This window comes from Mobula birostris, chromosome 3 (assembly GCF_030028105.1).
Source record: "Mobula birostris isolate sMobBir1 chromosome 3, sMobBir1.hap1, whole genome shotgun sequence".
Classification (NCBI taxonomy): Eukaryota; Metazoa; Chordata; class Chondrichthyes; order Myliobatiformes; family Myliobatidae; genus Mobula; species Mobula birostris.
Genome location: NC_092372.1, coordinates 152,653,206 through 152,669,664, shown reverse-complemented (window position 1 = coordinate 152,669,664; position 16,459 = coordinate 152,653,206). Strand labels below are relative to the sequence as shown.

The following is a 16,459-nucleotide window of genomic DNA, read 5'->3' as shown; positions in this document are numbered from 1 at the left end:
CACCATTAACTACTCACAAGTCCTCTGGAACCTTAAAAAAGGTAAATTCACACAGAGAATGGTGGGTGCGTGGAATGCACAGCCAGCAACAGTGGTGGAGGCGGATACAATAGGGTCTTTTAAAAGACTCTTAGATAGGTACATGGAGCTTAGAAAAATAGAGGATTATGCGGTAGGGACATTCTAGGCAGTTTCTAGAGTAGGTTACATGGTCAGCACACTATTGTGGGCTGAAAGGCCTGTAATGTGTTGTAGATTTCTACGTTCTATGTTATGGCTGGAGAGGACATGGAGATCTTGGTCAAAGACTAGGTGGGGTGGGATACTTTTTCCCTCCTTTATCCTTGAGTGGTCCTATCTGCTCACTAATTTTGCACTTGATATATTTACAGCATGCCTTGAGATTTTCTTTAATTATACTTGCCAAGGACTTTTCATGACCCCCTCCTGGCTTTCCTTATTCACCCCATGATTTCTAGCTTTATCACCCTCATGGGCTCCAGCTGATTTTTGTTTCCTAAACCTTACATATGGTTCTTTTTTCTTCTCAACTAAGTTCACCACCTCTCAACATCCTTGTCACCCTTCCTTCTTACTAGAACAAATTTGTCATGTACTCTGTAAAAACACATACAAAATGCTGGAGGAACTCAGTAGGCCAGGCAGCATCTATGGAAAAGAGTATAGTCGACATTTTGGGCTGAAACCCTTCAGCAGGACACCTCTTTTCCCTAGATGCTGCTGAGTTCCTCCAGCATTTTGTGTGTGTGTTGCTCGGATTTCCAGCATCTGCAGATTTTCTCTTGTTTGTGATTGGATGTATTCTGTAGAGTTGGTCTTTAAACACCCTCCACATATCAGATGTGGGCTTCCTAAAATCAGGTGTTTCCAATGAACTCTCCCTAGTCTCTGCCTAATACTCTCATAATTTACTCTGCTCCACTTTAGTACACTTCTGCAACGTCCATACTTACGGTATCTACAATTTATCTTAGAACTGAAGGAGTTATGATCATTTTTCCCTGCCTGTTTTTCCATTGAAAGATTGGTCACCTGGCCAGGCTCACTTCCCAGCATGAGGGCCACTCTGACCCCTTGTTAGATGAGCTGAATCCTGATTTAAGGGATCCTCTGAACAAATTCTGCCTTATCTAGCACTAGAGGTCCCAGTTTGTATTGGGGGATGTTGATATCATGACAACAACCCTACTGGTTTTACACTTTTCCATAATTTGCCTGCATTCCAGTTCCTCAATGTCCATATGGTTATTGGTGGATCTGTAGTATAATCCCATCAGAGTGATTGTATTTTCTTATTTTTGAGTTCTACCTGTATAGACTCATTGGATGGGCCCTCTGTTATGTCCCCTCTGAGAGCAGCTGTGATATTGTCTTGACTAATAGTGCAACCTCCATCCTTCTCCCCTTCACCTCCTTCTCTATCTTTTCTAAAATGTCAAAACCCAGAAGATTAACCATCTTAATTGTAAAATGTGTTCTGCAATGTTCCATGATAATTATTCCAACATGTGTTCATTACTTTGTTTTACTTTGTAAGTTCCATCTGAAACTTACCTTTCTGTTATTTTTGCTTTATTAGTGTGGTACTGTCGATTATGGTCCTTACATGAATCTCACAGAGAGGAACCTCCAGGATGCTCAAAGATTTATTCTTATGCATGAAGTGGTGCAGCCGATATTTCCAATCCCTTTCTTTATGGAGGACAATAGTCGATTTTCCCACATAGCAGTGGATGTAGTGCAGGGAAAGGATATGCTCTTCCATGTTATGTACTTGGCTACAGGTACCACAGATTAATTCACCATATAAAATTGTAATGTTTTGACCTGATTGCACATTGTTATGGCAATGATCGGCATTAAAGAGTTTAGTAACAATTTATTAATGTTAGGCTCATATTTATTACATACTGTATGTGATTGCAAATTTATGTGATTACTTATCAGATTGATAGAAATACATTCATTTACATCCCAAACATTATTATAGTAAGAACCCGAGCAAGTCGCCTGTCTTGCACTTATATTTTTTGTACTTAAGATCTCTAAACCATTTGAATATGCAGCTGGACAGATTTTTAAAGTTATACAATTGCATTGTCGGATCATGACTTGCATTACAGGGTGTCAGTGGAATACATTGTTTCAATTTATTTCATTGCATTTCTTGTCGGCTGACCTCATTCGTAGATAGTCATCGGCTCCAGGTCATATTGTAGTAAGTTGTATATTGCAGAAACAATAGCAGTGCACTGTACATCTTCAACCCAGTTTCTTTTTATGGTGAATTTATGACTACTTCATTGCATTCAAAAGTCCCATTAATTCATCATTGATTGACTCTGAGAGATTGACCAAGGTGAGTTATGTGATGCACACTGTCAGACTTCCTGAATGGAAGAGCCTGTCACATTGCTATTTGACAAAGGGATTTGGGGAATAGCTTGTATCAGAGATCATTTATATTTTGAAAATTTGTGGAAAGGAGGTATTGATCAAGCTGTTATGTATCTTTCCCAGTCATACTGATTGACTGAATTGACGCTTGTTATATTATTGTTAAAAGTTAGCATTTACCCTTATTCTTTTTGGTTTATTCAGAGCGATTAACACTTCACTTTTTAATAAATTACACATTCTATTTATGACAGCTACCTCAGCATAAAACCTATTTATTGTTAACAAGCTATGCATCCTGGATATAACAAAACATTACATCATCATATAACACTGTTCAATATAGAATTAAACAGTTCAATAAGAGATTGATATTCTTGAGGTTTTCAGTTTAATGCAAAAAAGATGTTTATTTTAGAAACTGAATTCAAAACCTTGTCATGTTTTGTCAAAATGATTTTGACAATATAATTTAGTTAAAACAGAGGAAAAAAATGAAATAAATACACATTCTGTGTAGAAAGCTGAGTTTGGCCATGTGCTTCTTGACATCGTGCCAAAATAGTGAAAGTTTCAGGATGTCCTAAAGCACTTTCAAGTCAATGAAGCACTTTTGATGAGTTGTCAGTGAGGAAATGTGCAAGCCAGCTGCTGCAGAGCATGTTCCACAAATAGTTCTATGTGAGTGATGAGTAATTTAAAAAAAAAAATAATATTGACCAGAACAGCTGGGGAAACTCTCCTGTTGTTTGACAAAATGATACTATGGGAACATGCATCTCATGAAAGGGCAGAAGGGGTGTGCGCTCAACCTTGTATCTAAAAAGTGCACTCATCTCTGTGCTGCACTGGAGGTTCAACCTAGATTTCTGAGATCACTATTTTCAATTGACTGAAGCCCATTCAGAAAGACCACATATGAAACTCCAGCTGTGTGCCACTATCATGATGTCAGAGACTGTCCATCATCGTCTCTGCCGTTGCTCACCCTTGCACATTGCCAGTTTTGTAAGTGGTCAGCATGAGTCCAAGCTATGTTGCCCTGCCTACGGCAGCATGCCCATTTAGAAGGGTAAATAATTTTTGTTTGCAGTTGGCAAGTCATTCCAAACATTATTTGATCCACCTGGAAGCAATAATAAAGGAGAGGATGCACTCTGAATTTCTCAGTCTTTGGCTATGAATTGCAGAATCGTAGCGATCAGGAGTACACAGTGAAATAGCATTGAGAGAGGGCAGCTGTGGAGATGAATGTTTTGGACACGGATGCAAAGCCATATTAAACTTGGTAAACTCCGCAAATTTGGTAAAGTCAGTAATTTTTCAACTAATGTGCAGTAGTTTTATGCACAGCAGAGGTGTGCCCTACATCTCCACTGTTTACCAAGCAACAGCATGAATCAATCAGGACTGGGTTATAATAATCAAAGGCTCACCTCAGTCTGCTTTTACTTTACCACATCTAGTTTACATCCACTTCGTAGTCTCCAAATACTGCCAGGAATTCAACACAACAGTCACATCAATCAAATGCAGTGTGATTCTCACATTTCTTCTTTTCAATTCCTCTGGTTTTGTGGTTTCTGAGATGGTTAACAAGACCAGTGTGGGACCGTAGACATCTTCCACAGATGAAATAGATGCAGACAGCATGTGTATGAGCAGCTTGTACTAAGGTGATACCCTCCTTCTGTTTTGAGAAAATTCTCAAATCATTTCTTCTGCCTTCTTGGTAATCTCATCCAGTGACCTAGCTTGGAATAGTGCATGTGTTGAATTGTGACAGACAAGACCTGGCCTGTCTATGTAGATGGTGAACGACCTGGCCTGAATATGTAGATGGTGAACGACCTGGCCTGAATATGTAGATGGTGAACGACCTGGCCTGTCTATATAGATGGTGAATGACCTGGCCTGTCTCTATATAGATGGTGAATGACCTGGCCTGTCTCTATATAGATGGTGAATGACCTGGCCTGTCTCTATATAGATGGTGAATGACCTGGCCTGTCTATGTAGATGGTGAACGACCTGGCCTGTCTATGTAGATGGTGAATGATCTGGCCTGTCTCTATATAGATGGTGAACGACCTGGCCTGTCTCTATATAGATGGTGAATGACCTGGCCTGTCTATGTAGATGGTGAATGATCTGACCTGTCTCTATATAGATGGTGAACGACCTGGCCTGTCTCTATATAGATGGTGAACGACCTGGCCTGTCTATGTAGATGGTGAATGACCTGGCCTGTCTATATAGATGGTGAATGACCTGGCCTGTCTCTATATAGATGGTGAACGACCTGGCCTGTCTATGTAGATGGTGAATGACCTGGCCTGTCTATGTAGATGGTGAACGACCTGGCCTGTCTATGTAGATCAGGGGTCCCCAACCTTTTTTGCGCTGTGGACCGGTTTCATACTGACAATACTGACAATATTCTTGCGGACCGGCTGACCTGGGTCGGGGGGGGTGGCGGGGGTAGAGTTGCCAGCGGACAAGAGTAGAGCCAAATACGTTGTTTACACAGAAAGACTACAATGACCAGTGCGCATGCGTGCTTTGCGCATACGTGTACATGCCCATTTTTTCTACAAATCGTTTTTGGCGATTCTGTTCGGGGGGGGAGGTGGTGTTAATCAGACCGGAATATAGATGATAAGTGGCTAATACACTCAATTTCATTTCTAAAAGGGTTTATCTAACGAATTTAATATTAAACACACACCGCATATTTTCCTTGCATGAATATAGCGATAAGTCAATTATCAGGGAAGGACAGGGGAGCTTGAAGTATGTGTTGAACGAACTTCCAGTAGAAGTGGTAGAGGCAGGTTCGATATTATCAATTGAAGAAAAATTGGATAGGTATGTGGACAGGAAAGGAATGGAGCGTTGTGGGCTGAGTGCAGGTCGGTTGAACTAGGTGAGAGTAGCGTTCGGCACGGACTAGAAGGGCAGTGACGGCCTGTTTCCGTGCTGTAATTGTTATATGGTTATATAAGTAAGTCAATAGCATCATAACATTTTAAGTAACGCTTGGATATTAAACACACAGCACATATTTTCCCCGTATGAACATATAAAATCATTGCAACACACCAATATCGCTGAATCAGTGGGAGCCCTGGGCTGAATGCTTGTTTCCCTGCAACAAGATGGTCCCATCGAAGGGTGATGGGAGATAGCGATACTCGAAGGGGGTTCCTTATGTCCAGTCTATTACGCAATTTGGTTTTCGTTGCATTCATTGCAGAGATATGTTGGAAATGGAAGCCACGTTTTCAGTGCTTTTGTGGCTATCTCAGGATATTTAGCCTTGACTTTGATCCAGAATGCCGGCAGAGCTGTTATGTCAAACATACTTTTCAGCTCGCCGTCATTTGCAAGCTCAGGAGGTTGATCTCCTTCCCGCGCTGACATGGATGATGCGCAGGTAATGACCTCGCATGCGTAGTGGCTGAACAGTGGGCATGACAAGGAATGAGGAAAGGTGCAGCTGACTCCTATCGCCAAACCATATCCTTTACTCGCGGCCCAATAGCATATGCTTTGCGGCCCGGTACTGGTCCGCGGCCTGGTGGTTGGGGACCGCTGATGTAGATGGTGAAAGACCTAGCCTGTCTCTATATAGATGGTGAATGACCTGGCCTATCTATGTAGGTGGTGAACGACCTGGCCTGTCTATATAGATGGTGAATGACCTGGCCTGTCTATGTAGATGGTGAACGACCTGGCCTGTCTCTATATAGATGGTGAATGACCTGGCCTGTCTATGTAGATGGTGAATGACCTGGCCTGTCAATGTAGATGGTGAATGACCTGGCCTGTATATGTAGATGGTGAATGACCTGGCCTGTCTATGTAGATGGTGAACGACCTGGCCTGTCTCTATATAGATGGTGAATGACCTGGCCTGTCTATGTAGATGGTGAATGACCTGGCCTGTCAATGTAGATGGTGAATGACCTGGCCTGTATATGTAGATGGTGAACGACCTGGCCTGTCTACATATATATAGATGGTGAACGAGCTGGCCTGTCTATATAGATGGTGAATGACCTGGCCTGTCTCTATATAGATGGTGAACGACCTGGTCTGTCTATGTAGATGGTGAATGACCTGGCCTGTCTATATATATAGATGGTGAACGAGCTGGCCTGTCTATATAGATGGTGAATGACCTGGCCTGTCTCTATATAGATGGTGAACGACCTGGTCTGTCTATGTAGATGGTGAATGACCTGGCCTGTCTATATAGATGGTGAAAGACCTGGCCTGTCCATGTGTGTTGCAGAATGGTGAAAGTCCTGGCCTGTCCATGTAGATGGTGAATGACCTGGCCTGTCTCTATGTAGATGGTGAATGACCTGGCCTGTCTATATAGATGGTGAATGACCTGGCCTGTCTATGTAGATGGTGAATGACCTGGCCTGTCTATGTAGATGGTGAATGACCTGGCCTGTCTCTATGTAGATGGTGAACGACCTGGCCTGTCCATGTAGATGGTGAATGACCTGGCCTGTCCATGTGTGTTGCAGAATGGTGGAAGACCTGACCTGTCCATGTGTGTTGCAGAATGGTGGAAGACCTGACCTGTCCATGTGTGTTGCAGAATGGTGGAAGACCTGCCCTGACTATAGAGCCATCAGTGTATAAAACTAGGCCAACGCTTGGGGCTGATGACCTGGGAGAAGGCAGTGAAGGTGGTTTACTTATCCTTCCAGGAGGACTTTACAGAGGTGGCATTGGTGGACAGAGTTGTGGCAAAGGATTGCAGACTAGAAATGTTAACTGTTTTTTGTTCTACAGATGCTGCCTAACCTGAGGGTTTTTTAAAAAACATTTTCAGGTTTTCTTTCATATTGGTGGTGTTTTGCCTGTTATTTCAATTGCTGACTGTAGAAGCATATGGGAGGGCAGGGATCACAGGGAGAGAGAGCACGGTGAATACTGCATGACTACAGGCCCTTTGGTCTAATGAATGCATGCCAACCATGATGCCCACACGGCTCTACCCAACTTTCCGTGTTCAGTCCATATCTCTCCACACTCCCTCCCCTCTATATACCTATTCAGGTAATGATGTGGCAAGGGTGATTGATGGTAAAGGCAAAGAAAAATTTTAATTACCTGAGGTGAGAGACTTTGGAAATGTCAGGAGTTAGGGAAGTGCCAGGCAGATCCAGCACATATGGACTGCATCGTCTGCCAACTACACAAATTTCTGGTCTGCTCGAGTTGTCCTTGCTAGCAAAGTACTTGCACAAACAATGTATATTATGATCTACTCCTGAACAATTCTAAAGACCTTAAGTGGAGTTTGCCATGTCAAAATGTGTCTGCAGGTTCACTACAATTAATTACGTTATAATATAAAACCTGCAATCGTAAACAACCAACATGATCAAATATCTTACTAAGATAGTGTCAGCTGGTTTTGCTTGGACTTCATATTTCATAACAAAGATACTTATTTCATCATAGTGGCTGTACCTCTGCTAAATATTGAGTTCAGCTTATACCTGTGTTCTTATTTAAAACTTTCACACGAAATATACACCAGTGGGGGGAAAATTCATTTGCTGAATGTAATACCCATATGGCATTTGGTAGGGTGAGAATTTTTAAAGTTATAGATCGCTTGACATGGATTCACCTAACTTGTCACAAATTTTGAAGCTTTTTAGAGAGGTACATGGTCTGTTACTACAATGATTTTTGGAATACAATTTCTTAATATTTTGGGCATGTATTAATTGAGAATTTATTGGAGAAAAATGTAAAATCAACCCACAGGTTACAAAACTCTGCAAAGCACCTCAGTTTTGTTTTCAAGTTAAATCGTCATTCAACTATACATGAGTGCTAATGAATACGGTCAAATGAAACAGTGCTTCTTAAATGAATTATGATTTATTGGATAGTTCTTTAAATTAATAATCTACATACTCTGGAAATGTAGGAACAGGTAGGGCAGATTTTATAAGAACACAGATTAAGACCTTGATCCCAGTTCTAGATGAGGTGAGCCTATCCACATTTTGACTGAGGTTAATGGCTTCCCTCAAGTCTATGGATTTATACCTTCTTGCAATTATTTCCATTAAATACTTGTACAAAAACATAGTTGCTCGTAGCGCCTGTGTGTTCTAAATACCCCTGTTAGAGGAAGCATCCTGTCAGCATTGACCCTGGTAAACCCCCTTGGAATCTTATGCATTTTAATAAGATCATCTTTCATTCTCCTAATCCCCATCAATATAGGCACAAACTGCTCAGCCTCTCTCTACAATGCCTTGTAAAAATACTCAGCTCCCAACCCTTCGTTAACAAAAATGAGTATTACAGCAGGGATTCTGATCAATTGAACTGAGAATGTTTATTTGTGAATCACATGCTCCTTCTTTTCACAGTTTAGCCCAAAAAAAGACAGGGAAAATTGTAAAGCACCAAAAACTGAAAGTTCAAAAATTGAAATGTCAACAGTTCAAAATTATTCACCCCCTTTGCTCAGTACTTGGTTGAACCAGCTCTTACAGCTATTACGGTGTGGTAAACCACGTATATATGTTGTAATGGATCAACTGTCTGGACACGCCCCTCTGCTGACTGCCCCTGTGGCTCATCCCACAGAGTCCTGTATAAAGGTGTTTCGCCGTGCCCCTCCCCCTCAGTCCGGGGGCAGACACTCACTGTGGAGGTTGTGGAGGTCGTATTGTATAGCGAATTTTACCAAACCTCAGTCTTTTGGAGTTATTGAAGGTGCTTCAATTTTATTCGCTGTACATTTTAAAGCATGGAACACGCTCTGAGACCGGACAAATTAGACCTCGATCCGCAAACACCTGAAGCTGGAAACGCTTTCGAACTCTGGCTGGCCTGCTTCGAAGCGTACCTAGAGGATATTAAAGCGACCGACCCCACAGCGAAGCACAGAGTTCTACTCTCCAGGGTCAGTCCACGGGTCTATTCGCTGATCAGAGACCAGCTGTGCTACGACGGCACGATGAGCGCACTCAAAGGACAATACCTGCGGCCAGTAAACACTGTCTACGCGCGGCATCGCTTAGCGACTCGGCACCCGCGGCCCGGGGAATCAAGTGCTGAGTTTGTCCGGGCCCTACAGACACTCGTGCGAGCCTGTAATTGCCAGGAGCTGACGGCGGCGCAGCATGCAGAACTCCTAGTGAGAGACGCCTGCGTCACGGGACCACGTCAGTGTACGCGCGCCAGCGGCTGCTGGAAAAAGCTGATCTGACCCTAAGTTCGGCGATCGAGCTGGCTGATACGCTGGAGACTGCTCTGCACAACTCTGAGGCTCTCCAGGCACGCGATAGCCCGATGGCCTTGTGGGCGCCGCAGACCCCACAACCCACTAGCGAATTGACCTCGGCTGCCGCCAGTCGTGAGTCCACGAAGTGCTACTTCTGCGGACTGGAGAAGCACCCCCGGAAACGCTGCCCGGCCCGACAAGCTACCTGCTCCAGCTGCGGAAAGAAGGGCCACTTCGCCAAGGTCTGTAAGTCAAAACCGCGAGCGGATCGAGAAGCGCTGCATGCGAGATGTGGGGGTCGCCATCTTGCCTGCCGCCATCTTCCCTGCATGCCGCCACCACGTGCGAGACATGGGGGCAGCCATCTTGGTCGGCGCCACCTCCCACTGCCTACGACCAACGGGTGCTCACGGGGCACCCCACCGCGCTGGACCGAGACAGCGACCCCACCCTGGCTTCCATGACCCTTGACCAAAGCGCTCCCCACCACCTCTCAAGGTCAATGATGGACATCCTGGTGGAGGGGCGCAGGACGAGCTGCCTGTTTGACACAGGCAGCATGGAGAGTTTTATCCACCCGGACACGGTGCAGCATTGCGGACTCGGCCGGTAAGTCAGAGGGTCGCCATGGCCTCCGGGTCGCATACAACAGACATCCGGGGGGGTTGTGTAGCGACGCTAGTGGTGCAGGGCACAGAATATCGAGACTTTATGTTACTGGTCATGCCTCAACTGTGTGCCCCTGTGCTATTGGGGCTCGACTTCCAGAGCCACCTGAAAAGCGTGACAATGAAGTATGATGGGCCCCTCCCGCCAATTACTGTCGTTAATCCCCAGTTTTGTAGGGATACGTCACATACCCAGCTACTGACCACACACACACACCGACCAGCACATCCCACCCAACACCATGCCAGATCCCGCACTACTGACGCCACTTGCGGCCTCTCCACCCTCAAGATCCCTCCCCCACCACTGTTCACCAACCTGACCCCCGACTGTAAACCTGTGGCAACTAAAAGCAGGAGGTACAGCACGGGGGACAGAGCCTTCATTAAGTCGGAGGTGCAGCGGCTGCTCAGGGAGGGGGTCATTGAAGCAAGCACAAGTCCTTGGAGGGCGCAGGTGGCCGTTGTTCGGAACGGGGAGGAAAATAGGATGGTCGTGGACTATAGCAGATCATCAATAGGTTCACGCAGCTCGACGCGTACCCCCTACCCCGCATCGCGGATATGGTCAATCAGATAGCACAGTACAAGGTGTACTCGACCATAGACCTATAATCCGCTTACCATCAGCTCCCCATCTGCCGGGAGGACTGCCGTTACACTGCCTTCGAGGCGGACGGCAGGCTTTATCAATTCCTGCGCGTCCCCTTCGATGTCATGAATGGTGTATCTGTCTTCCAGAGGGCAATGGACCGGATGGTGGACCAGTGCCAACTGAAGGCCACGTTCCCATATCTGGATAACATCACCATCTGCGGTCACGACCGGCAGGATCACAACAACAACCTCCAAAAATTTCTCCAAGTAGACAAAGCTTTCAATCTCACCCATAACAAGGACAAGTGTGTATTCGGGACCACCTGACTTGCTATCCTTGGGTGTGTCGTGAAGAATGGAGTTATTGGCCCTGACCCTGACCGTATGTGCCCCCTGTTGGAACTCCCTCTTCCCAACACCCTCAGAGCCCTCAAAAGGTGCCCGGGCTTCTTTTCATATTACGCCCAATGGGTCTCTAACTACGCAGACAAGGCCCACCCCCAGTCAAGTCCACCACATTCCCCCTCTCAGCTGAGGCCTGCACGGCCTTCAGCCACATAAAAGGGGACATTGCCAAAGCAGCAATGCATGCGGTGGACGAGGCCATTCCCTTCCAAGTAGAGAGTGACGCCTCCGACTTTGCGCTGGCTGCTACCCTCAACCAGGCAGGAAGACCAGTGGCGTTCTTCTCCCGTACTCTTCAAGGCCCTGAAATTCGGCACTCTGCGGTAGAGAAAGAGGCCCAGGCCATAGTGGAAGCTATTAGGCACTGGAGGCACTATCTTGTCGGCAAAAGGTTCACCCTACTAACTGACCAGCGCTCAGTCGCGTTGATGTTTAATAACCAACAGCGGGGCAAAATCAAAAATGATAAAATTCTGAGGTGGAGAATCGAACTCTCCACCTACAATTATGACATCATGTACAGGCCTGGGAAGCTCAACAAGCCCTCTGACGCCTTATCCCAGGGAACGTGCGCCAGCGCGCTGATCGACCGGCTATACGCCCTACATGTAGACCTTTGCCACCCGGGGGTCACCCAGCTTTTCCACTTCGTGAAAGCCCGGAACCTGCCCTACTCCCTTGAGGAGATCAGGATGATGACCAGGGACTGCCAAGTCTGCGCAGAGTGCAAACTGCACTTCTACTGACCCAAAAAGGCACAACTCATCAAGGCCACCCACCCCTTTGAGCGACTTTAAGGGCCCCCTTCCCTCCACCGACCACAATGTGTACTTTCTTAACGTTATCGACGAGTACTCGCGGTTCCCCTTTGCCACCCCCCTGTCCCGACACCACTACCACGTCAGTTATAAAAGCCCTGCGCAAGCTCTTCACTCTGTTCGGATACCCATGCTATATCCACAGTGACAGAGGGTCCTCGTTTATGAGAGACGAACTGCACCAATACCTGCTGGCTAGGGGAATTGCAACTAGTAGGACCACGAGCTATAATCCCCGGGGGAATGGACAGGTAGAGAAGGAGAATGGCACAGTGTGGAAAGGCACAGTCTTAGCCCTCAGGTCAAAGGGACTGCTGGTCTCCCGCTGGCAGGAGGTCCTTCCCGAGGCACTCCACTCCATCCGCTCCCTGTTATGCACAGCCACCAATGCCAGCCCTCATGAGCGGCTCTTTTCTTTTCCCAGAAAGTCGATCACTGGAACCACCCTACCAACTTGACTGACGTCCCTGGGACCAGTGCTGCTCCGGAAACATGCGAGGAGCAATAAATACTCCCCGATGGTCGAGAGGGTTCACTTACTTCACGCGAACCCCCAGTATGCCTATGTGGTTTTACCTGATGGGCGGGAGGACACGGTCTCCATCCGCGACCTGGCGCCCGCAGGAGCACCAGGCCCCTACCCTGAACACTCCATGGTGACTATTAACCTCGTACCCACCGATATATATACCCACCAGACACCGCGCACTCCAAGCCCTACACAGACACCACACGACACTCCCATACCGGGCGCGACGCACACGCACGAGGGATTAACAACGCCTAATGTGCTGACACCTCAAGTCAGGCCGGAGCCAGCACAACCGCCATCGCCGATGCAATCACTGCCGGTGCTATGTAGATCACAGTGACGGACTCGACCGCCTGATGGACTTGACCTGTAAATATACTTGTTTTAAATATTGTCAGTCACTTCACCCTGCGGGACTCTTTTTAAAAAAAAAAAGGAGGGGTGAATGTGGTAAAATATATATATGTTGTAACTGGGTTAACTGTCTGGACACGCCCCTCTGCTGACTGCCCCTGTATAAAGGTGTTTCGCCTTGCCCCTCCCCCTCAGTCCGGGGGCAGACACTCACCGTGGAGGTCATACAGCGAATAAAAGCCTTTCAGTATTTTACCAAACCTCAGTCTTTTGGAGTTATTGAAGGTGCTTCATACGGTCTTTTTGGATAAGTCTCTATTAGCTTTGCGCAATGTGATGGAGCAAGATTTGCTCACTCCTCTTTGCAAATTTGGTCAAGCTGTGCCAGGTTAGTTGGGGAGTGCTGGTGGACAGCAATCTTGAGGTCTTGCCTGTGATGTACCTCAGGATTGCTGTCCACTGCTGCTATTACAGCTCGGGGTGATCTGGAGTTTGGAGTTTCTGGCGCCGTTCTGTAAGGAGTCTCTGTATGTCTTCCCAGTGGAATGTGTGGGCTTTTCCCCCGAGTGCTCTGGTTTTCTCCCACAGTCTAAAGACGTACAGGATAGGTTGGTTGGTTATTGCAAATGATCTTGTTCGTATTGGGGTTGTGGGGTTGCTGGGTGGCATAGATCGAAGGGTCTACTGCACGCTTTATTGCTAAGTAAATAAGTATATCCTTCCTTAAGTGTACCAAAGCCACAGACAGTACTCCAGGTGGAGTTTCTTTAGAGCCATGTGATGTTGCATTAAACCTTAACTTTATTCATACCCCACAACCTTTGTAAAAAAAAAGGCCAATGTTCCAGTAGCCTTTCTATTTACTTTGTGTATCTGCATACTTACAGTATTGTCTTAGGCGCATGTAAAAATAGTCTGTAAAATGAAGATGCTTTCAAAAATGAAAAGTTTCTAAATATTGAAAACTTTGCTGTAAAGAATACTAAGCAGTAAAAACTAAATCAAATCAATATTTAGTGTGACCACCCTTTGCTTTAAAACTGCATCAGTTCTCTTAGGTAGACAGTTGTGCAGTTTTATAAGAAAATCGGCTGATAGGTTGTTCCAAGCACTTTGGAGAACTTGCCACAGTTCTTCTGCAGACTTTGGTGCCTCGCTTGCTTCTGTCACTCCAGGTAATCCCAGACAGCCCTGATGATGTTGCGATCAGGGCTCTGTGGAGGCCACAGTATCTGAAAGCATATTAAAAAATGCAAGTACTGTATGTTTTATTTCATGCCCCAAGATCCCCAGGTCCCTTTGTACTGCAAGCTATTTTGTAAACTTGATCCATTTTAATAATAGGTTGCTTTTTCATTCCTCTAATATTGTGGGTACCTTCACAATCCCAGCGTTAATTTCTGTGGCATCCAAACTTACTGATTGCTGAGAATAATCCTACTTATCTTGTCTCTGTTTTCTGTTAATTATTTACATCTCATTAAATGTATTGTCGCAGCTCTGTTCTCTCATATCTCAGACTTGAACCTTTCTAGTGGCACCTTATTGAATGTTTTCTGACAGTCTAGATACACCAGTAAAAGTTCCCCTTATACACCCTGTTACATCCTTGAAGAACTAACGCCAAACATGATTTCCCTTTCATGAAACCATGTTGACTCTGCCTACTGTCTTGTGATATTCTAAATGCAATCTCCCATGAGGAACAATTTTCCATTCTTTCCTTAATAATACTTTCCCAATGAAAGACCAAAGATTAACTGACCTGTAGACCATAAGACATAGGGGCAGAATTAGGCTATTCAGCCCATTGAGTCTTCTCCGCCATTCCATCATGGCTGATCCCGGATTCCACTCAGCCCCATACACCCGCCTTCTTGCCATATCCTTCGATGGCCTGACCAATCAGGGAACGATCAACTTCCGCCTTAAATATACCCACAGACTTGGCCTTCACTGCAGTCTGTGGCAGAGCATTCCACAGATTCATCACTCTCTAGCTGAAAAAAATCCCTCCTTACCTCTGTTCTAAAGGGTTGCTCCCTCAGTTTTGAGGCTGTGCTCGCTACTTCTCAATACCCCCACCAGAGGAAACACCCTCTCCACATTCACCCTATCTAGTCCTTTCAACATTCAGTAGGTTTCAATGAGATCCCCCCGCGTTCTTCTAAATTCCAGTGAATACAGGACCACAGCTGCCAAATGCTCCTTATATGTTAACCCAAAGGGACAGGAGAAGATGGCGGCACGACATAGCGCACAGCGACCACTCTGGTGATGAATATCTGATATCTGTCAAGCAGGGTGCCATGCACAATCCTGATTTGATGGAGGCAGACGTGAGAGTGCGGAGGAACATCTGGTGAAAATTCTGAAATGCCTGTTCTGCTGCCGCTGCTACTGTGTGATTCAGAATCTCCGGAGGGGAAGGCCCCGAGTCCTCGGCTTTGATTGTTGCTCGGCGGCCGGGGCAGGGTTGAAGTGCTTGGCAGAGATAGTGCTCGGTGCTCGGTGCTCGATGTCGGACGGCTGGTCGGAAGCTCGAAGTTTTCAGACAGACACAGAGTCGGCTGTGGTCGGGTGCTTCCAGGGTGCTGCATCGGCAAGTTTGCGGCACTGGAGGTTCATGGCAAGGAGAGTTTCTCCCTTCTATTGTCTGTGTGTGATGATGGGCTATCGGGACTTTGAGGCTTATTTTTACCGTGCCCATGGTCTGCTCTTTTTCAAATTATGGTATTGCTTTGCACTGTTGTAACTTTATGTTATAATTATGTGGTTTTTGTCAGTTTTAGTCTTGGTCTGTCCTGTGTTTCTGTGATATCATACCGGAGGAACACTGTATCATTTCTTAATGCATGCATTTCTAAATGACAATAAACGAGGACTGAGTGTCCTCATAATCTAATCTAACCCCATCGATTCCATTATCCAAATCATTGACAAACAATGTGAAAAGTAGTGGTCCCGATATCGACCCCTGAGGAACACCAGCCAAACTGAAAAGGCCCCCTTTATTCCCACTGATTGCCTCCTACCTGTCAGCTATTCCTCTATCATTCCTGTAACACCATAGGATTTTATCTTGTTAGCAGCCTCATGTGTGACACCTTATCATATACCTTCTGAAAATCCAAGTAAATGAGATCCACTGCCTCTCCTTTGTCCACCCTGCTTGTTATGTCCTCGAAGAACAGTTTGTCAGGCAAGATTTCCCTTACAGAAACCATGCTGACTTTGACTTATTTTATCATTAGTCTGCAAATACCCTGAAACCTCATCCTTAATAATAGACTCCAACACTTTCCCAACCATTGAAGTTAGGGTAACTGACATATAATTTCCTTTCTTTTGCCTTCTTCCCTTCTTAAAGAGTTGAATAACGTTTGCAATC

The 16,459-nt window shown here is 45.6% G+C and overlaps 1 protein-coding gene across 9 annotated transcripts in view; it reads left to right on the top strand.

Moving 5' to 3' along the window:
- sema5a (sema domain, seven thrombospondin repeats (type 1 and type 1-like), transmembrane domain (TM) and short cytoplasmic domain, (semaphorin) 5A) overlaps window positions 1–16,459 on the top strand; it is a 237,150-nt gene that overhangs the window by 128,641 nt on the left and 92,050 nt on the right. For all 9 annotated transcript variants that reach the window (XR_011885429.1, XR_011885428.1, XM_072253474.1 and 6 more), the window contains one exon: window positions 1,601–1,805. Coding sequence is in view for 7 of the 9 variants with exons in the window: in XM_072253474.1 (XP_072109575.1) it covers window positions 1,601–1,805 (205 nt within the window). In the remaining 2 variants the exon portion in view is untranslated. The remainder of the gene's footprint in view (window positions 1–1,600; window positions 1,806–16,459) is intronic.